We start from the raw sequence: 21,612 nt of genomic DNA, 5'->3' as shown, positions 1-21,612 counted from the left end.
CTGCCTGCCATAGTAACCCCACTCACTGTTATAATAAATCGCCCCCCCCCCCGCCCCCTGCCTGGCACCCCCACTGGGTATTAAGTTAAAGAATTTCCAGACTCTGAGGTCCAGAGATTTTTAGTCCCCTCCAGACTGTGGCAACTAAAATAAAACTGCTTCCTGAAAGTTCCTTGGGTGTCCAGCCTCACCTGTCCTACATCACCATCCTGCCCTGAGACCTTGAGGCTCAGGCCAGCATTTTGAGCCATTCTCTTCAGAAGCACCCAGGGGCCACTGGGCTGGAATATGTGCTCCTAGAGCTTGGATTCAGAGCAGTTCCCTCTCAAGGGCCTTCCTTCCCACTAGAGGGGTTGGAAAACTATCCTTTATAAAGTTGGAAGAAGTGATGAGGCTGGATGGCAACGGAGTTCTGTCTTCATTCTTCTTCCAGGTACTCTGTGGATCATTAGAGACATGGCTTCCCCAAACTCAAAGGAGGGAAAAGAGCTGAGCCTAGAAGCCAGAGGTGGGGGGTAAGAAATGCAGATAAAGGGACAGGTGTGAATGAGAGGTCAGTCAGGAAAACCTGGAGCTAGAGCTTAGAATTAAATGCACCAAAATAGGCTTTTTCCTTGACTGTTCCCTGAATCCCAATGAAGGAGCCAAGTGCCACAGGTTCTTGGGGTAGGCAGCATGGTGAAATCAAAGAATCACTGAATTTGGGGGGTCTTGACCTGCATTTTAATTCTGGAACTGCCCCTTAAGAACCATGTCATCTTGGGCAAATGACTCCTCACAACTATTAGCACAGATTTTGGATTCAGAAAGACTCTGGTCCTAATACCTGCATGACCTTGGATCACCTTGAAGTTACTTAACTGTGGAGTCTTAGTAAAAAGGGCAATAACATCTCAGAGTTGTATTATTTTCTGTTTCCAAGAACAAAATACCACAGACTGGATGAGTTCTAAAGAAAGGAGGTTTATTTTGACTCAAGGTTCTGGAGTTCAACAGTGAGTGGGACAAGGGAGGGTATGAGTTAGTTGGCTCTCTGCTGAGGACCTTCTTGTTGGCAGAGTACAGAGATGGAGCCCACAAAGGCATTTTTCCATACCTTCTGGTCTCTTTCTTTTTAAACGAGGTGCCATGTGATATTTCGATACATATGTACATGTGTAATGTTTAAATCAGGATAAACATATTGATCTCCTCAAATCCCAAAAAGCCACCAGTAAAACAATCATGGGACTCCACTCTGATGACTTTCATCCTAATCACCTTCTAAGGTCCCCACCTTTAAAGACCAGAGTCTGATTAATTTTCCACTCTCTTAATACCATTCGCATGTGACTTTGGGGATTAAGTTTCCAACACATGAAGAATGAGGAGACACTCAAGCCACAGCAGTGGTTGTGAGGATTAAACAAAAGAAGCCATGGGAAGTAGATTCCCTTGGTGACTTGGGATCTTGGGGGAACAGTGAGCTTGGAACCAGGCCATGTTGGTTTGAGCTGATTGCCCCCAGCTCGATGTGTAACCACTCTGAAGATCAATTTGTCCCCTGTGAGAGGGGTAGCATTACCTTCTTCCTGGGGTTCTTGTGGGGCTCTGCAGAGATAATTGAGGTCCATGGAACTACTTTGTATAGCTCTGCACAAATGTGAAGGATTATTTTTGTTCTTCAGTTTGCCCTCTAACAAAGGCTGAATAAGTACTGAATTGGCCAAAAAAAGGGAGGGCTAGGGAAGGAATGTGAATCTTAGCAGGAGCAGCAAAAAAGCTGGAATAATCCCCACTTGTGTTTCTAACACTAACAATTAAGACCAAGCTCCAAGGAGCAGCTTACATCCACGGAAGGGAGGTAAGGAGTTGGGGGTGGGGGGCACTCAGCGGGTTACGAGGAGAGGGCAAAGGAACCCATTGCAATCAAACCCCAGGAAAAGCAAGGAAGGTCCTTGCCTGGTGAGGGAAAAAGAGAGGGAGTCTCTCAAGTCCCAGTTCTCTGTGTCTCCCTCTGTGACCCTGACTCCCTTGTGATCCACAAAGCACAGCTCCTGGACTTGAGCCAAGAAATGCTCTTTCCAATGCCCCCCACCTGGCAGCTACTGAGCAGATTCAAATATGCTCAGGAATGGAGTCCAGGAAAAAAAAAAAAAGTCAGGAGCTTTGCTGTCACCTAATGGAGACTATCTTGTGCCTCTTTGTACCCCACTGGCCCAGGGCAGAGCCCCTCAAACCAGTCTCCCCCTCCTCCTCCTTCCTCATGCCCTCCACTTCCCCTTGATCAGTCTGAACCAGACCAGGCCAGGGCCAAGGTCTGCCGGTGCTAAGATCCACTGAGAGGCTGGGTCATGAGTGCCCTTCCCTGGGAAGCTTAGCCCATAGATGTGCCAGGGAAATGTTTCTACAGATTAGTGCCTCCTGGGGTGGGACAGCAGCAGCAGGTGGCAAGAACAGGGCAGGGGAGGGAGCAAAGCCCAGAGAGCCCTTGGGAGGAACCCAAGGACAGAAGCTTTCTTCTCCAGGGCCCAGCCTTCAGACACAGGAGGTGTGGGGTCCCCCAGAGTCCTCACCTCAGGTTTACCCCTCAGTGTTCAGTTGGTGCTGCACAGATCTTTTTATTTGATCATTGGTGGCAATTATGGTAGCATCAGTTTGACTAAGTCCTGTTCCAGATGTAGAATAAATCGGAGAGTAGAGGGAGAGATGCAGAGGCAAAAGAGGAGAGACGAAGAGGCAGCTTGTGAGTTCGAGAAGAGTGAGAATGACAGGGGAAAGGAGGTTCTGGCAAGAAGAGATACATCATGAGCTTTGGAGAAGGCAGTCCAGCAAAAGTACCCTAGATTTTCACTTCTATCAGGTAAAACCGGGTGGAGATTTTTCAAACTGGTATTTGTTAAATCAGGCCTGGAGGTAGAGCAGTCAAATAACCAGCAGAAATCAGAGGGGTCCCGTCCCTTCCAAGATAGGAGGGACAAGAAGGCAGTAAATGCCAGTCAGCTTATGGATGCAAATGTTGGGAGGAAAAGAAAAGCCAGATTTCTGCTGACCTTCCCTTACTCCTGGCCCTGTCTTCAGTGAGTTGTGGTGAGGAGTGGGTGAGATGAGCCATGTATTACAATGTGGTTTTGACCACAACTCTCATCAACCTTGGCTTTGTCTAGGCCCTTAGTTTTGTGTGGGCCCCATGTAAGGCACCCCTACCCCTGCTGGCTCCTCGACTTCACAGTTCATGCAGGTGAGGAACGGGCTTCCTGTCAGTGTCAGAATTCTGGATCAACTCAAAGATGAATTTCACCTGAGTCTGGTAGCCTTGGACAGAGATTTTCTCATTGATTCCATGGATGCTGAGGGAAAGACAGATGCATTGTGGGAGAAGGGAAGAGCCCATACGTAGCATAGGTGGCATTACATAGCACTGTCCCCACCTGTCTCCCCTTCCCCTGATACTGCTGGTCTTTGACCCTTGGGGATGGAGAAGCCATTTGTGAGGTTTCATTTGACCAGTTGGTCATCTCTCAAGGGGGCAGAGATAATGAACCAAAGCCTGGGAGTTTAAATCTTTTTCTGTTCTGAGGTCTATTCAGTAACTTCCCTTTCAGGGGAACTGTCTTTCTAATTCTTTTTCTCTTAGAACAGAGTCCCCAGCTAGACTTTTCTCCGAGCCTACCCCCACCCCCATCCTTCAGCTTACTAAGGACAAGGAAGTGTATGGAGGGCAACACCCAGGGCACCTGTTGGGTTCTCTGCTTCACCTATGAACCTTGCTCTCAGATTGCATGCCCACCAACCTGCCTCCCACCAATACAACCCAACAAATGACAAAGTACACTTGTAACCTCAAAGATGGCCGAAAAGAGAGTAGTTCTCAGCCCTCCCTGCTTGGTTTAAAAAACAAAAACATAAAAGCTACTCTTAAGTTCATACTTAAATACTTTCACTCCATTTCTAGGTGATGTATGGTGGGGAAATCTGATCTAGATGTGATAAGCAGCAGAGCTCAGTGGAAATTATCCTCCCACACCCCAAGGTTCAGAATTTGCTGAAGAACTCACAAAATAGCAGATCACACATGCCTACAGTTGACCTCATGTGTGTTTGCTTTCTCAGAGAAATACTATGGAAATTCAAGATAGGAACACTAGTTTTTGTAGGTAGAGAAAATGAGGTCCAAGAGATTAGCATACTCTCAAAGGGAGGAAGAGCACCCAAAGATCCCAATTCCACCAGGTTCTTGCCAATCACCTGATTATCTCCATTCTATTTAAAAAAAAATTTTTTTGTAGTTGTAGATGGACAGAATGCCTTTATTTTATTTGTTTATTTTTATGTGATGCTGAGGATCAAACCCAGTGCCTCACACATGCTAGGCAAGCGCTCTGCCACTGAGCTACAGCCTCAGCCCTCCATTCTTTTTATTTTATTTTGTGGCACTAGGGATTAAACCCTGGGCATTTTATCACTGAGCTTAACTTTTAAGATGGGGTCTTGCTAAGTTGCTGAGGCTGGTCTTGAACTTGTGACCCTCTTGACTCAGCCTCCTGAATCACTGGGATTACAGGCATGTGCCACTTTGTCTGTCTCTCCATCCTTTGAAAAGAGGGGCAATTCCTACAAATTCTGGGCAGTGGCAAGATGAACAATGAGGACAGTTGGCTTCTAAGATGTCTCCATTTTAATTTGCTACACCCTGGCTTCCTTCCTCCATTCTGTTGTCTGTCTGCTTGGGAAGGTACAGGTCACATGTGTCTCCTGTGTCCCCACTGTGGCTCAAACCTGTTCCACTCACCTTCTGAAGTCCTGAGGCTGAAGGTAGACAGGGTTGAACAGATAGATGCCAGTGGTGAGGTTGGTGTAGTGTCGGCTGTCTGTGTTGCCAATACAAGTACCTAGAAAGGGAAGAAGAAGAGGGCTTTCCATGAGAAACCAAGCCAGAAAGTGGCAGCAGGTGGGCTGGCTAGAAAATTAGGACCCCTTGGTCACTATAGAACAATGGCTAGGCTCACTTATGAGCTATGCCTATGTTTGTTTTGTCCTACAAGCTGCCCTTTTTCAAAACATCAGGAAGCATCATTTCAGCCAGGAACTCGGAATCCTGAAGGCATTGGTGAGATACCCTTAGAATGGTCTGAGGCTAAATGCCCTCTTTCCTTGATGACCAGGGAGGCTAATATCTTTATCTCATACCCACAGCCATGGTCATTTGCTATTTTAGAAACCATAAATGTAGCTAGGCATGGTGGCACACACGTGTAATTCTAGCAACTTGGGAGGCTGAGGCAGAGAATTGCTAGTTCAAGGGCAACCTCAGCAATTTAGTGAGTCTTTAATAACTTAGAGTTACCCTGTCTCAAAATAAAAAATAAAAAGGGCGGGGATGTGGCTCATTGGTGAAGCACCCCTGGATTCAGTTCCCAGTACAAAAAAGAAACCATAAATCTTCTTTATCACCTGGTCTATATTCTGTATCCTAGGTCAGAAATTAACACCCTTTGGGGAACTGTACTGCTATGAAATCCAGTCCTCTCTTAGTGGAACATGATTTCCTGTCATTCTCATCCTTTGGGTGATGATTCTGCTTTAGAGTCAAACCTCAGGTTTGGAAAGTTCCAGAATGTTCTCTTCTCAGTCTCCTACTTTCCTGAGGGCAGAGGAGTAGGTCACTCATCAAGGACTGGGATTTATCCCTGAAAGGCACCTTCTTTGGGAAAAGACACCCTGGAGCATCAATTCAAGTGCAGTGGGGTGATTTGAAATGGTAATTTGTATTTTGTTCTAATTTCTTCTTCTGGTTTCAAATGTAGCTTCATGTGTGGGAGATGATCTCTGCCCATCTTTTTTCCTATAACAGCTTCATCACTGTGATGAGATGACTGTAAATGTCCCGAAAGGTAAAAAGTAGGATTAGGGAGACTTTGAAGGTCAAGAGGGGACGGACCATGTGAGGCTGTGAGGGCCAGGGCTCCTAGATGTTAGGAGAAATCTATAATTAAACCCAGATGGAGGGAAAGTGGACAGAGGCCTTTACACCAGAACATCTCTTCCTACACTGTAGACAAGAGATTCTTACACTGGTCAGTCGCCACTCATATCAGAATCCCCTGGGAGTATTTGGCAAAAAGGCAGGTTCCAGAGTCCTATCCAGATCTGGCTAACTGGAATCTCCAAGAGTGGGTTCAGATGGTCTGCATTTTTAAGATGTTCTCTAGGTGATCCTCTTCCACTCTCATTTTGGAGAACCATTGTCATAGACAGATTTGGATGATATGCTAGAAGACTGGGGGCTGGGGATGGTCCAAGAGGTTTCTCTGGGCTGATGACTGAACCCTGCTGCTGAGCTGTTATCCTAAAGTGAATTGGAATCAGAATCTGGAGGAATCTTGCTCCTCTGTGGCTTCTCCAGAGGGGGAGAATTTTCAGCCAATCCTCCTTTCTCTGTCAGAGGGGCACAGGTCTTTGCTAGACTAGGTTAAGTAAGGACCCAGGCTTGACTGATTTAGTTTATTGTTTCTGCTCCTTTCCTGTTTGCTTTCTCACTTCTACCCCAAAGGGAAAATACAGTTCCAGTCCCATCAGGAGGGGAAGCAGCCAGCTGTTTCCAGGATGAACAGCTGGGGTGGGGGTGGGGCAGTGGACATTGGATAGGAAACAGTTCCAGCCCCCCTCCTCTCTCCAACCACAGCTGATGAAGTCATTACCTGGAGTAACAATATTGACTTCTGGGAAGACAGACTGTATGGTCTGGTGGAGCATCTGGTAGCCCAAGGCCTGGTCATCAATGGGGCTGATGGGTAGGGGGTCAAAGGCTCTCAACACGTGGAACTGGACTCGGCCATCAGCCACAATGTTCTTGATGAGTTCCAGGACCTCCATGGTGGGAACAAAGAGGGTCAGGTTTGTTACTGAACTGCAAGTACCATATGAATTTAAATGGTCCTGATTTCTCTCCAGCAGAGCCCTGGGGTTTATAGAAAAGACATTTTTTTTTTTTTTTTTTTTTTTGTTATTGGTACTGGAGATTTAACCCAGGAGTGCTCTACCACTGAGCTACATCCCCAGCTCTTTTCATTTTGAACATGTCTCCATAAGTTGCCTACGCCGGCTTTGAACTTGTGATCATCCTGTCTCAGCCTCCTGAGTCACTGGGACCTCAATTTCAACTGACTGGCTATAGGTGATGTAAGAACTGGCCCTTTCTGGAAAGCAATCTATAGCATGGTAGATTTTGGCTAAATATTTGGGAGGCTTGTCTTATAGCTGTGAGTCGGGTGGGGAAATTTCCCCTTAGGTCATGAGCCACAGACTGGGTGAAAGTGTAAAAGAGTCTTTAGAATAGGAATCTCAACAGCAAAGAGTATGATCCTGCTTCAACTAGAGTCCCAGTGATGAAAGGCCATACATTTTTCCTTTCCCTCTCTGGGCATCCCTGCTTCCTGTTTGTAACCAACTGCATTGCAGCCAGGAAGATGAGCTCAACACAGACAAAAGCTAGGAGTTGGGATGCTTGTATTCAAGTCTTCTCTCTTTGCCTCCTTTCCTCAGGAAGGAACCTGAAGAAACTCCTGAAAATTCAGCCTGAAATGACTAGAAGCAATCAGCAAAAATCCCTGATCCCAGGAAGGATACAGACCAGACCCTGATTCTCCCAGTGGCCTCAGTTCTACTCGTTGAGGGCCATTCAGAATAAATCTACCTTTCCACGTGGTAACCTGTTAAACTTTTGAAGACTCTTGCTCCTTACAGAGAAGTGTTGGAGCTGATCAACATCTAGAACATGGGAGATACCAGTGGAAGATGGAGAAGGAGGACTCTTGGGGCTGCCTGTGTTTCCACCAGGTCTACTCGAAGCTCTGTGCATGCAGCCTTAGGCCATGTTCCTGACCCATAAAGCTGGGGCACTAGGGTCATGGCAGTGACCATGATGAATGGGCTCTGTGAGCTTTGATGGATGGAAGATTTCCATTCCTCGGTGGGCAGGTGGGCAGGTGGGCAGGGTGGGCCTGGGGATCCCAGGGGTTTCATCAGATAGGCTGGGAAGGAAGGCCTCTGTGGTGGGGAAGAGAGGAGGGAAGAGTGCCATGACCTAGGGAGATGAAAGCCCTGCTGGGTGGAAAACAGCCCTTGCAAAGGGCATGGAGTTGGAATGAGGCTGGAAAAAAACTGGTGGAAAGAAGCTCAATGAGGGGAATGCAGTGATTTCCTGGCCCTATGAGCCCCTAGGGAATGGACAATGGTTGGCACCTGATGAAAAGCGGCATAGTCAGGGCTCACCCCTCACCCAGTGCTAGAGGACTCGGGGCAGGCCACTGACCCACTCCCCAATCTACAAAGAGGAGTGTGCTTCCCTCCCTGTGTGAGGACGGATGAAATCCCCAAGGGGAATAATTTAGGAGAAAGGATCACAGAATTTCCCCTCATAATGTGTGTCAGGGACCTGTCCCTAACTCATCTGATAATTGTTGGTTGCCTTTTAGATTAATTTGCTGTTGTTGTTGTTTTGCAGTGCTGGGGATCAAACCCAGGGCCTTACGCATGTTAGGCAAGTGTCTACCACTGAGTTACACCCCCAGCCCATTTTTGGTTCATTTTTGAAGGGTCAGATTAACCTTTTGAATTCTTTTTAGCCCAACCAGAAAGCTGGCATTTCTTACAGATATCAAACATTTTGTGTAACTTCTGCTCACCCTGAAGCTTTCAGCTCAGATGTCACTCTCTCAGGGAAGACTTGTCTGACCCCACAGAAGGTCTGGTTCCTGAAATATTTTCCAATAGCACCAGGTTTCTTTGTCCTGATACTCATCACTGCCTAGGAGGTTCCAATTATGTTAATAACACTCCAGTTTGTACCTCTGGTTCATGTCTCTCTCCAGACCTGCAGTATTTATAATTGCCTGTTACTATGTTATACACATCTTAAACTTCAAAGCTGTTGTATTTCTCATTGAACTTGCTCTTCTTCCTGAGTTTACAATCTTGATCAAAGGAATGAGTGCCTGCCTGGTCAACTACCCAGGTTAAAGACTTTGCGTTTCAGTACACATCCATATATAAAACCCTATCCCGTTGGACCTTTCTCTCTTGAAGTGAATGCTCCTTCTTTTACCCTGTGATCTTGGCCTCGGTTTTGAACATGCACTGCCTGAGACATTGCAGAAGCTTCTTTCTCTACTTCAGCATGTCCTCTGCATTGCCACCAACATTATCTCCCTCACAGCAAATCTATCCTGGTGCTTTCTGAAGATTTCTGAAAGTTCCCTCCTGTCCACAGATTAGAGTTCAAGTCCTCAGCATGGCACACAAGGCTCCATCTCCAAGCTACAAATCCATCTTCTACCAATCTTTTATCTCCTACTACTCTCTCCCAGTTTATCCTCTTCAGTAACAACGAATGTCTTACTTCTAGAAAAGTCCTGGTGATCCTTTAAGGCCCCTACTCATTTCTAGAGGTCAGAAAAGATTTTTGTTGACCCTCCATGGTAGCATCAGTCTCCCTTGCAATGGTCCTATGGTAATTTGTTCATCCCTAATTGTTATAATCATAGTGTTGAGCTGTGGTTAGAACATTCTGGAACTGAACTGCTAGATGTGCACTTGTTGACTATACTGCTTAGCTGCTGCATTGCTCTGTGTCTCAGTTCTCACCAGGCCAATGAGGATATTGCAGTTGCCACTTCACAGGGTGGCCATGAGGACCTGATGAGTGTGCACATGCATGTATAGCTCAGGAGGGTACCTGACTCAGAGCAAGCCCACTATATATATTTGCTACAATGCTCTAATTTATTTGTACTTGTCTCCTACCCCCAGACTCCAAGTTCCCCAAACCAGAGGTCTCCTATCCTAGCCACGTAGCAATAGGATGCCTTTAGAACTTGTAGATTGAACAAAGGAGAGACTGGCTCTGCCCTATGTTGTAGCTTAACCCACGTCCCGAGGGCCCCACCTCCTTGATAACGAACGTGTTGTCTAGAACATATGACACGTACCTCCACAACTGTCTGTGCAGGGTGAATCCGGATGTTGACTGTGGCTTTGGCCACCGGGGGGATGACGTTCACCTAAGGAGAGAACCACAAACCCTGGCCTGAGCCAACCTCAAGTTTTCCACAACTCATCTCCGCCCAGGAAGTACCAATTACCACACGCAGGGGCAGAGGAAGCGGATTTGATATAAAGATCCTGGGTTTAATTTTCTTAGTCTGCCTTTGTCTTCTCTGGGTCCTTGACATGGGGTTATATTCAGGCCAGATCTTTATGCTTCTTGATCCTGGAGGGAGTCACAGCTGCCCAGAAAGGTTTGTTTTCTCTGTGATGACCCTGAGTTGTACCATTGGGAACCTTCTGTGAGCACTTTCTCAGGGCAACCTGGACATTTCTGTTAATGTTAGTGCTTCCTAATGGGCCTCGGTTATGGTGTGTTTGAACCCTATGGGGATTATGATGGGGGTGGGACTTTCTTGTGTCTATTTGTGAAATATGACTCTATTCTTTGTTCAAAGAGGAAGAACCCAGGACTAATGGAAGAAGGCATATTTTGGAGGGATTATTTATCCTGGAAGGCTGAGAGAGAACAGATTCTCTGACTGTATACCATTTTTTGAACAAGTATGCATAAAAACACATGGCTAGGGACAGATTAGGGTGTTACTAATTGGCCTTGTGAGCCAGGCAGGTTGGCGCAGACCTATAATCCCAACAACTCAAGAGGTTGAGGCAAGAGGATTGTGAGTTTGAGGACAGCCTGTGCAACTTAGTGAGACCCTGTCTCAAAATAAAAAATAAAAGGACTGGGGATGTAGCTCAGTGGTAGAGCACCCCTGAGTTCAATCCTCAGTACTTAAAAAAAAAATATTAGCCACCCATCACAAATTGGCTGTGTGATTTTTAATAACTATAACATCTTTGTTCCTGTTTTCTTAACTGTAGAGTGGGACAGTAATACTCCTAAGGCTCTTAGAAGGATCAAATGGAGTAATGTGAAAGCAGTGGGGGACGAAAACACCATTCAAATGCAAGGATACAGTACTGTTATTCTGGTGAACACTACAGGCAGCTGGTACAGATGGCTTGAGTCAGGTGACACACTGAACTCACCAGTCAGCTATGCCAGGACTTAATTCTGAAACACCATTCACTTATATTCAATTTGAGCTCCAGATTACAAGAACTTCTGGAGGTCACATTGTATTCTTGGGGAATGGTGTCCCCAGAAGTTGTGATGGTGGCACTGATAGTTATAGGAGTAGTCTAACTTCCTTCAAGATTTCAGAAAGGGAGCCAGGCATAGTGGTGCATTCCAGTAATCCCAGAAATTTGGGAGGCTGAGGCAGGACGATCATAAGTTCAAAGCCAGCCTCATCCACTTAGCAAGGCCCTCAGCAACTCAGCAATACCCTGTCTCAAGAGAAAAAAATAAAAAGGATGTAGCTCAGTGGTTAAGTGCCCCTGGGTTCAATCCCCAGTATAAAAAAAAAAGAAAAAAAAGATTTCAGAAAGGTCTATTTGTGTGGCTAGGCTTGGTTCTTTTAACAGAGATGACTCTTTAAAAAAAAAAAAAAATATATATATATATATATATATTTAGTTGTAGATGGAAACAATATCTTTATTTTATTTATTTATTTTGATGCTGAGGATTGAACCCAGTGCCTCATACATGTGAGGCAAGCGCTCTACCACTGAGCTACCCTAGTCCAAGAAGATGCCTCTTAATGGACATCTGAATGGAAATAAACCAATTAGCTGAAAAATAATTTTGGAATAAAAACTTATCAAAGCATTGAATCAACTAAAACTTATTTTTAGAAAAGTAAGCTTCATATAGAAATTACGAATCAGGCATGGTGATTCCTACCTGTAATCTCAGTAACTTGGGAGGCTGAGACAAGAGGATTGCAAGTTCAAGGCCAGTCTTGGCAATTAGGTAAGACCCTGTCTTAAAAATATAAAAATAAAAAACCCCAAACAAAAAACACCAAAACCCAAGAACCAAAAAGCAAAATACCAAAACCAAAACAAACAAAGGGCTAGGGATATAGCTGTGACAGGGCACCCCTGAGTTCAATCCCTGGTATACTGCCTCCCCCCGCAAAAAAAGAAAGAAATTATGTTTGTTAAGGTTGGCCAATATTTCATAGATTTTTGAGAAATGATAATATACCATGTTTTAAGTGTCGTATATCTATCACGCACATGATAGATTTTATAAATGGCAGCGAGTTTCTCTTTCAACTAAGAGTAACACCAAGAGAGAGTACATTGATTACTCATTATTAAGTGGTAAATCTTTCAAAATATAGGGAAAATTTAAAAAAGATCTTTGATGGTGGAATGCTTAGAAAACTTTAGTTGACAAGTACAAAGTGCTAGGTAAATCTAAAGCCTGTTGAATTACAGCATAAGCACAGGTCAAAGGAACCAACTCCCAAACAACCCTTCTTCACACTAGTGTAATTTTTTTTTTGGCATGGGGTAGACCCAAGAGGCAGCATTCCCACTAAAATATGCACACACACACACCCCACATTTTTGTGATAAACCCAGAGGCATTCTACAACTGAGCTACATCCTCAGCCTATTTTAGTTTTTGTTTTTAGATGGGTCTTTCTAAGTTGCTGAGGCTGGCCTTGAGCTTGTGATCCTCCTGCCTCAGCCTCCTGAGTTGCTGGGGTTGGGGGCATGTGCCACTGCATCCTATTATACATATAGAATTTGGCCAACAACTTCAGAGAGTTTCTAGGCCTTGACCAGACTCCTTTCTCTTGAGGCTTACCCAACTGATGTCACAGGACAGTTCAGTAGTGGCCCTTCCTATTCAAACTGTAGTCAGAGAAGGAAGGGAAAGTCTTTAGACAAAGCTGCAGGATGGAGGCGTGAACAGGCAATAAGGAGATGGTAAATGGGAAAGCCAGGCAATGTTACCTTGACCCCTGCATTATACATGGTAAGCGCTGTGGTGGTCCTGATCAGCGCATTGGTCACGTCATTTCTCTCCAATATCCTAAAACAAAAAGATTAAAGTCAGACATTAGGAAGAACTATCCAATGGGGAAAGAAAGTTCATTCACTTTTCCTGAACCTCAAAAATCTTTCAGGCTGAGAGAGACAACCCGTATGTGGATTAGACGTAGTGTCTGTGGCTGAGTTCATTAGTCAGGTTCAAGTGAATCAAGGGGAGGGGTAGGTTTGGGTGGGAGGTGCAGAGAAGGTAAGAATACTTACCTGCTTACAAGGGGCCCAAACAACCACAGGTTGCTCAAGACTATATTGGTAGGAAAGGAAAACTGAAAGGGAAAGAACGAGGTTAGCAGGATCAGAGGGCTCCGCACCATAGGGTCACTGTTCCTGCAGCCTGGATCTTCCTACTTCTGATCTGCTTCAGGGCCCTCAGCAATCAGAAGAGCAGCCAGTTCATTCTGCTAGAGACCCGGGCAGTTTCTACCTGGCTAGGCTTAGCTGATTGGCCAGAACGATTGCTCACCACCTTCTAGGTTGAGTGGGAACCAAGTCCAAAAGGGGACTTGGTTCATTAATTCTCAGATATACCCTAGAAGTCCCAGGAAACAAGCCAGATCCCTCATTTTGGCTCAGCCACTGGCTGTGGTTAGATGAGAATGGGCAGAACACTGGTTAGCACTAGGGCCCTTTTATCACTCCAAGGTGACTTCTCTGCCACCATTTTGTTCCTCTCCAGGACTGGGGAGGAGTGGTATTCTTTCCCACACCTCGCTTGCCAGTTGCTGCAATGTCGTCTTCAACAGTCCACTTTTAAACATGTTTGGCATTGGCGTCTGCTCCAGTCTGGAAGAGAAACAGAGTTCTCAAGACTTAGCAAAAATCAAAGAGGAGGGAGACAGGCAGAAGTTTTACCCAGTCTGGTCAGGAGGTCTGCTATCCATGCCCACCCTCATCACCTCCACCACCCAACCATTCTGAAGAAGTCAAGTACTCACATAACTACCTCCACTCCACCAGCAGGAGCTTTTCCTGTCCACCAAGTCCAAGTTAGAGTCCCTTCTTACCCACCTTGCCCTGTGCCTGTCTCTGACATCCTGTCTCATAGCACCTACCACACTGCGGCAGAATTGTCCATCTCCTCTCCCAATTATGAGTTCCTTGAGGATGCGGACTGTTTTATTCCTTACTGTACACCTCTCCCCTGGCACAAAGCCTTGACCATGACAGCTATTCGTTTTGTATTTGAATGCAGGTAGTTCTCTTTCCCACTTTGCTAAGAAAACCCAGCCATATAGGTGAGTGTTATTATAGACCCTGCCCTTCTCATCCACAGCCCGATGCCCTTTATTTACCTTTGTCCTCTTGCCAGGGCAGACAGAGAATTTAGCCAGCTCTACTAATCATTGACGATCTGTGATTTCAGACCGCTTAGCTGGACTCTGGACTACTGAGCTGCTGGCCTAGCTTTTATCTGCTGGTCCCTGCTTGCCATAGGGCTGCACTGATGGATCCTCTTCTGAACCCAGCCCTTGCCTGGGTGCGGATAGTTCTGTCCCTCCTGTGGCCTACACCCTGGTTTCCTAGCCCAGCTTCAGGGAAGGAACTTTAGGCTCCTCAAAGCCAACGTGGAAAAATGCCAGGTCTTTATTTCCAAGTCTCACATGGGTCCAGGTCCTGCAGCTGCTCACCTGCTGAGAGCGGCTGAGAGGATGCCAATGCTTGTCTCCTTTGGCGGTGCTGAAGAGTGGCCTGGAGTCATGTTCACTTGCAGCATGAGGTCAATTGCACCCTTCTCTGAGATGGAAATCCTGTGGAAGGGGATCAGAGATGGTCCTTCTGATTTCTTTTCATCATGAATGAATCCACAGACTCACAGGCCCATCTGTATGGTCTGGTAGGCTAGGAGGAAGCTTCATACTGCTTTAAGAAATCTATGCTAGAGGCACAAAGGAAGGGCAAGGGATATAGCTCAGTTGGTAGAGTGCTTGCCTTGAAAGCACAAGGCCCTGGGTTTAATCCCCAGCACCACAAAACAAACAAACAAACAAAACCCAACCACCCACACACAAGAGGAGCAGAGGAAGGGGAAACCCAGGACAGGTTGGAGATTAGGGTGGTAAGGCAACAGGAGTTCCAGCATGGCTTATACATACCAGACTGGGGTCACCTCAAATAGGGTGCAAACTTCTTCCAAGGTGGGGGATAGGGTGCCTTACTCACATGGCAAAGGGCTTTTGGAGATTGGGAATGAATCCATCTAAGATGAAGCCACACTCGTCCACAATGAAGGCTAGCTGGACACCCCTGGCCTGTAGCAGTGCTGACATCTTTTGAGCCCCATTTGTTCCTGACACCTGCAGACATTGAACACAGAGTCACAGTCTTTTTGGACCAGAAACAGACCTCCATAGATACAGGAGATGATTCTGTTTTATAGAATCTTGGAATGTAAGAGCTGGAGGTACCCAGTGCCCCTCATTTTCACAAATGAAGAAACTGGGACCCAGAGAGTGCAGTGATTTGTCCACAAACTGAGTGGTATTACTGGAAATAAAATACAGCCATTGATTTCCCTGTTCAGTTCTTTTTCTATTACACAAATGTTTCACAGGGAGCAGCTGATGGTCTACCTGCCTGCCTCAGATATTACCACAAAGTTTGCTAAATATTCTCTGGCATAAGGACCCAGGAACCTGAGTTTTGGTCATGGTCCTTAGATAGTTGTGGCACATAGATACACAGAGAAGTTGGCAGGCCTCTATGCCATATCACAAAGACCCTGAAAGAACACAATGGACTCAGGTGAAGTACCTGCCTCCCCCAACAGGGGCCCTAGAGATAGATTTAGGGTGAGTTGCCTCTACCTCCTCATCATGGCCCAGAGTAATGAAGAAAGATCTTCGAGGCTTGTAGTTCCTGGTCAGTAGAAGTTCCAAGGCCTGAAGGATTGCCTAGGGTTCAGAAGTACCATGGAGGAGGAGAAAGACTTATTATCTAAGCAGGGTACCAGGGACAGCTTCTTGCATCAGTGCTGGTGGAACTAGCATCTTATAGACTCTCTTTAAAGAACAAATTTGCAGGTTCCAGGGGGCTAGTTATGGGGAAGCAGACCTCTGCATAAAACCTTCACCACCTGGAGAAAAGCACCAATTATTAGGACCCTGAAAGGGTCCTTCCTGGAGGATTATCTGCTCTAATCCCTATACACTTGAGAAGTCAAGGTCTACAGAAAGGAAGTGAGAGCCAGGCATCATGGCATACTCCTGTGATCCCAGTGATTTGGGAAGCTGAGTCAGGAGGATCACACGCCTGAGACCAGCCTTTGCAACTTATAGAGACCCTGTCTCAGAATAAAAAATAAAAAGGGCTGGAATGTAGGTCAGTGGTAGAGAATCCCTGGGTTTAGATCCCTAGTACCATAAATAAATTAATAAATAAATAATTTTTTTAAAAAAGGAAGTGACAACTGATGGCTGGAACCCAGTTCTCCTGGAACCAGGAGTTTTTCTACTATCACCTTCTTCCTCCCAGAAGTCAGCCAAACACTCCATTCCCAGATTGATCTTTAGGGACCCCAAGGCAGAGAAAATAGCATTTCAGACCATCACAGAGTTCTTGTTGTCCAGTGTCCCCCGACCATGGATGAAGCCATCACGCTCAAGCCCTGAGAAGGGGGGCACCTCCCAGCCCTCTTCATGGGCAGGCACCACGTCAAAGTGAGCCATCAGCATGTAGGGCTGCAGGCTGGGCTCTGAGCCTTGGATAGTAAACAAGTGGCTGTAGTTTCCCACAACTTCATGCCGGATAAAGCTGGTGTTGAATACTGCAGGAAAGACTAGAGACCAAGGGATATAAAACAGGAGAGAAAGTCAGGTTTAACAGTTTCTTTTGGTCTTTCAATCATTTTGTGCTCTCTCTCTGTCTCTTTTTAAAAATGTACATCCTCCTTTAAGAAACCTCTGGGACAAAGCTAGTCTGAATTTTGATCTGCCTGTTCAATCTCTGAATCTCCTCTTCCACATATTTTAATGTACTATTATCATGTAATAACATGCAAAGACTCCACCATTAAAATGGTAAATATCTCCAGATCTGGCTCAGTTTGACCTATAACATGTTACCACATATAGAAATCTCTGAAGTTGAGGATATTGTTAAAATTTGAACATAGTAGTTCCCAGTATACAAATTATTCAGAGCCAAACATGAGCCCTACATTAAAAAATATTTAGAGTTACTTTTAAGAAAACAGCATTCCTACAGTTTGTGTTGTATGGAGATAAAGATTACTGTGTTTGGCACAAGGTCACACTTCTGTGTGCAGGTGTAGATGTCCCCAGGGTTAATTATTCAGATTATTGGTAGATCTTAACATAGGTGGCTTTAGAGAAAGAGTTTTCTCATGTGAGAAAGAGCTTTTCTCTCCTGTGGGCTTTGTTGGAAGAATCCACATATTCCTCTTCAGATACCTGGAAACAAAATGGAAGAAGAATGTGGCTTTACTGTGTCAAATGGATAAAATAGTTTACTGTCATTGTATATTTATTTCCCTATTTTTATCAGCTGTTTGGTAAAGACTTCCAGCCTGGTCCTCTAGTTTGATGACTAAACCATTTGTCCCAGAGTGCTGGAGAAGCAGCTACCTCCTGCTCCTAGGCCAGATTCTGCCCCCTGACAACTTTAGAGGTAACGCTTTTAAAGGACTTAGGAGGGGGTCCTCCCAATTCTCCATAAGATTTTCACAGGCCAACAGGGGAATTCTAAGACTCCTTTCCTCCTCAGAGCCATCCTTCCTAGCTCTGTGCTCCATGGGTGATGGGGATGAAGGGAGGAGGACTGAAGTGACAGCTTAAAGTTGTTGACTGTCTAGAGGCTTAGAAATGTGTTAGTAATGAGTCTGAGAAGGCCTCAACAGGCGGAGTACATGTATGGGTTCAGGTGTGTGAGGGCAGGTGGGGATGGGAGATACACAGGGCACAGTTTTGGACATTTGCACAGGTGGGAGGAATCGTTAGTTCTATGTTTTGATTATATAATATTTATTGAATGACACATTTTTAAGGCAAACACTGAGAGAGTTCAAACTCCAATCCGACAATTACATGGCTTAGTTCTTCAAAGGGAAAACCTATAGTGCCTACTCTGCCTCCACTGTAGCTCTTGGATTCTCCCTTTTATACCTCCCCTCGATGGGAAAACTCAAAAAAGACCTTTAGAAATTAGACGTTTTTCTCTGATCAGTGACAAAATATGCTTCTTTATCACCCTACCACTCCTCACCCACAGTGTGCAGCTGACCTTTATGTATGTATTCTCCAAACTCAGCCAGGGCTGTGAAGTTGGATTCTTCATGGCTGAAAGACACTGTGGGAATCTGGATAGCACCTGTCAGAGTTAAACAGACAAAGAGGAAATATTACAGTTGTTTTGATTTTACTTTTATTTCTAACAGTACCAGGAATGCTTTACCACTGAGGCAAATCCCAGTTCTTATTTTAAGACAGAGTCTTACTAACTAAGGCCTCGAATCTGCAACCTTTCTGCCTCAGTCTCCTGAGTTGCTGGGATTACAGGCATGTGCCACCTCATCTGGTTTAAAAAGTTCTTTTGCATTCATTATCTTATTGCAGAGGGCAAAACAATTTTGGGGGCCATCATTATTTTCCCTAATTAGAAGATGAGGAAACAAGTTTAGCAAGGTTAAGTGAGCTGCCAGAGATTGCCCAGGAACAAAGAGCAGAACCAGAATTTAAAAGAAGTCCTTCTGAGTTTTTTTAAACTAATTCTTTAAGGAAAATAAAGGCATTAGATTTTGAACTCTGATCCTGAGTAGAAAGTGACTATATATTGCTTCCTAAGGCCTCACTCTGCCTATTAAATCATCACTCCCTCTGATAAATCTAGGTTTTATCAGTCTCAAGTCTTTGCTCACTGTCCTGGGACCCTAAATCAATGAGGCTTGTATGCTCGTCTGCGTAGAGGGCAGATTGTTCCTCATGGACTGGCTCATCCAGAGTTTCACTGACCTTTCAACCAAGCCAACATTGGGGCACAAGATGCCTGGGGAAATAAGGATTAAGATGCTCCTAAACAGGTTCATCAGTCCTTAGTTTCATCCTCCCTATGCAGGTTTCAGTTCCTGACTTGTCATGAAGCTCATCCCTTTAAATCTTAAAGTCTTTAAAGACTGAAAGGATTCTATTGTCAAATGTAAACACCACTGGGGGGGGGTGAACACAATGAGTCATGATGACATTTGATTAGAAAGGCACCTGAGAACACTGTTCAGACACATTCACTTGGGGATGCCTCTGAGCGACAAATGGACTTCTATGTTCAATTTTGCTAAGGATCATCCCTATAACATTATAGCCTGCCACATAGATGGGAAATTCAACGTTCAAAAACATTAAAACTGTCTACCCAAGAGCAGACGGAAGCTCAGAACTCAGGTGTTTTGCACCCTGCTGAGAGTTCTAAGACACATTGCTATGAGGTCACTTCTCTAGGTTTATCTATCTATCTATCTATCTATCTATCTATCTATCTATCTACCTATTTATTTTCTTCTGGGTGTGTGCTACTGGGGATTGAACCCAGTAGTGCTCAGCCTCTGAGCCACATTCTCAGACATTTTTTAAAATTTTATTTTGAGACAGGGTCTTACTAAATTGCTCAGGCAGGCCTGGAACTTGTGATTTTCCTGCTCCAGTCTCCTGAGTAGCTGGATTACAGGTGTGTACTACCCGTCAGGTCCTACCTTAGGTTCTTATGTAAACATTTGCTTTCTCCAGTGCAAAGAGACTCTGAGCAACTGCCTGCTGACTTTCAAAGGACTATTTATACTCTGCTTAGGGAAAGCCCTCTCTACCTCCCAGGCCTATCACTCCAGCATGTGCACAATCCATCTCCAAACATAGGGGTTAGCATTTGTTCCCTGGATCTGCCTGCACATGTTTATGTAGGCAGTTTCTTTTAATCCACTACTTAATGAAAGGGAAAAGACTAGAGTGAAGCCCCCTGGGAGGAAGGATCTCATTATCCCACAGGATCTAGCACTCAACAGAAAGTTTCCTCTTTTCACCTGGAAAACAGAGATTTAAATGAATGAGTTGTCAGCATTGTTAGGTTCTTCTATCAGAAAAGGGAATTGGGAACATCCCACACCTCAGGAACATTCTATAACCCCGAGAGCAATCTGGAACCCAGTGAATACTCCTGGATATTAGATGTTGACACCCAGTGACCATTCCTTGTTGTGGGACCATGGAGAAGGTCACTTGATCTATGCCTCAATTCCTTTTCTCTGGAGACAATACAGAGTCATTTAGTCTTATTTTAAGACACCACAAGGATTTAACAGACGTGAAATTTTCCAAAGGCTGAAAGTGCTGTTCAAACAAAAGCTGTCAGAACACTGGAGACTGTGTAGGGTGGGAGGAAGACATGACAAGAGGAGCGAAGGTGGAGCCTCCAGGCGAGACAGGGAACACCAAAGTCACAGAAACCAGGTCAAGGGGGAGAGTAGCGAACTCCAGGTCAGGGCATGGTGTGCTGGGACCTGGCTGGGTATGGGGAGGAGCTCCGACTTGAGCAGCGGCCCTTCTGCCGAGGGAAACGGGAGTCACGGGTTGACCGGAGAACCGCGGGACTCAAGTTGGTGAAGGGGACCCAGGTTCACCTTTCAGCGCCTCTTTCATAGCGACGAGCTCCTCTTCGCTGAACTCAGAAGGTATTCGCGACGCCCCCTGAAATTCCCTGCCCTTCAGGCCATTGGATCTGGAGACAATGGCAAAAACTAGCAGCAACACAGCCGCCAGGGCCACCACGCAAACATTACACCGAGCCATGCTTCTCCGGAGTCTCTGCTACCTGTCGCCCGCCGCGGAAGTTTGGACCTAAACGCCCAGATCTCCTGCATGGTTCTGTCACTGCTCCAATTCTCGCTATCTGAATTAGCTCCACCCCATTCCCAGATATGACCAATCATCGCTTGGTTTGGGCTGCGGAACAACCAATCGACGCAAAGACTCCGCCCCAGTCCCCGCAAGGCCTTTTGGGGGTTGTGGTTTCTCGTCCAGTAGCAGGTTACTGAAGGGCGGAGGTGAGATAGGGCTCCAGATGAGGGTAAAGGTCTTGGTGGCGCTTGGCTTTTCTGCTTTGAGACACTAGTAAATGCCTTGCCGTGTGACGGCAAATCAATTTAAAAAAAAAAATCTTTATTTTTGGTGGGGGGAGGGTACTGGGGATTGAATTCTGAGGGGCTCAAGTACTAAGCCACATCCCCAGCCCTACAAAATGTATTTTATTTAGGTCTCACTGTGTTGCTTAGCGCCTCGCCATTGCTGAGGCTAGCTTTAAACTCGCGATCCTCCTGTCTCAGCCTCCTGGGCCGCTGGGATTACAGGCCTGTGCCCCTGCGCCCGGCTGCAAATCCAAATTAAAGCGGGGAGAAAGCAAAGTAAGATGAACAAAGCTTACCAGACCGTACTATGGTGTTTGGCTTCTTCTGAAGTTTACGAAAACTCATTCCCTAGGTTCTGTGGGGGAGCTCTGCGGGTTCCGGACTTGATTTCATCTGAAATTGAAAGATAATCTCTCTGTTTATATATAATGCTTTGAAATACCATTTAGGGGGGAAAGTGACACACTTCTGCAATCTGGAGGCAGAGG

General features: G+C 45.6%; 1 protein-coding gene across 4 annotated transcripts in view; it reads right to left on the bottom strand.

Annotated features, from left to right (window-relative positions):
* Window positions 1–20,874, bottom strand: part of Pm20d1 (peptidase M20 domain containing 1) — a 27,260-nt gene extending 6,386 nt beyond the window's left edge. For 2 of the 4 annotated variants that reach the window (XR_007349847.1, XM_015483761.2), the window contains exons 1-12: window positions 20,621–20,873; window positions 18,238–18,324; window positions 16,542–16,774; window positions 15,804–15,890; window positions 15,160–15,293; window positions 14,628–14,747; window positions 13,707–13,782; window positions 13,204–13,265; window positions 12,904–12,982; window positions 9,969–10,040; window positions 6,681–6,849; window positions 4,772–4,871 (exon numbers count right to left, since the gene is read on the bottom strand). Coding sequence is in view for 3 of the 4 variants with exons in the window: in XM_015483761.2 (XP_015339247.1) it covers window positions 4,772–4,871; window positions 6,681–6,849; window positions 9,969–10,040; window positions 12,904–12,982; window positions 13,204–13,265; window positions 13,707–13,782; window positions 14,628–14,747; window positions 15,160–15,293; window positions 15,804–15,890; window positions 16,542–16,774; window positions 18,238–18,324; window positions 20,621–20,789 (1,388 nt within the window). In the remaining variant the exon portion in view is untranslated. Of the gene's footprint in view, window positions 1–164; window positions 496–943; window positions 3,330–4,771; window positions 4,872–6,680; window positions 6,850–9,968; window positions 10,041–12,903; window positions 12,983–13,203; window positions 13,266–13,706; window positions 13,783–14,627; window positions 14,748–15,159; window positions 15,294–15,803; window positions 15,891–16,541; window positions 16,775–18,237; window positions 18,325–20,620 lie in introns of those variants that run through there. The other 2 variants (XM_048809537.1, XM_015483760.2) reach the window with 2 other exon arrangements.
* Window positions 20,875–21,612: the final 738 nt, after the last annotated feature.

Source organism: Marmota marmota, unplaced genomic scaffold, assembly GCF_001458135.2.
Source record: "Marmota marmota marmota unplaced genomic scaffold, marMar, whole genome shotgun sequence".
Taxonomy (NCBI): Eukaryota; Metazoa; Chordata; class Mammalia; order Rodentia; family Sciuridae; genus Marmota; species Marmota marmota.
This window is presented reverse-complemented; position numbering and strand designations above follow the sequence as displayed.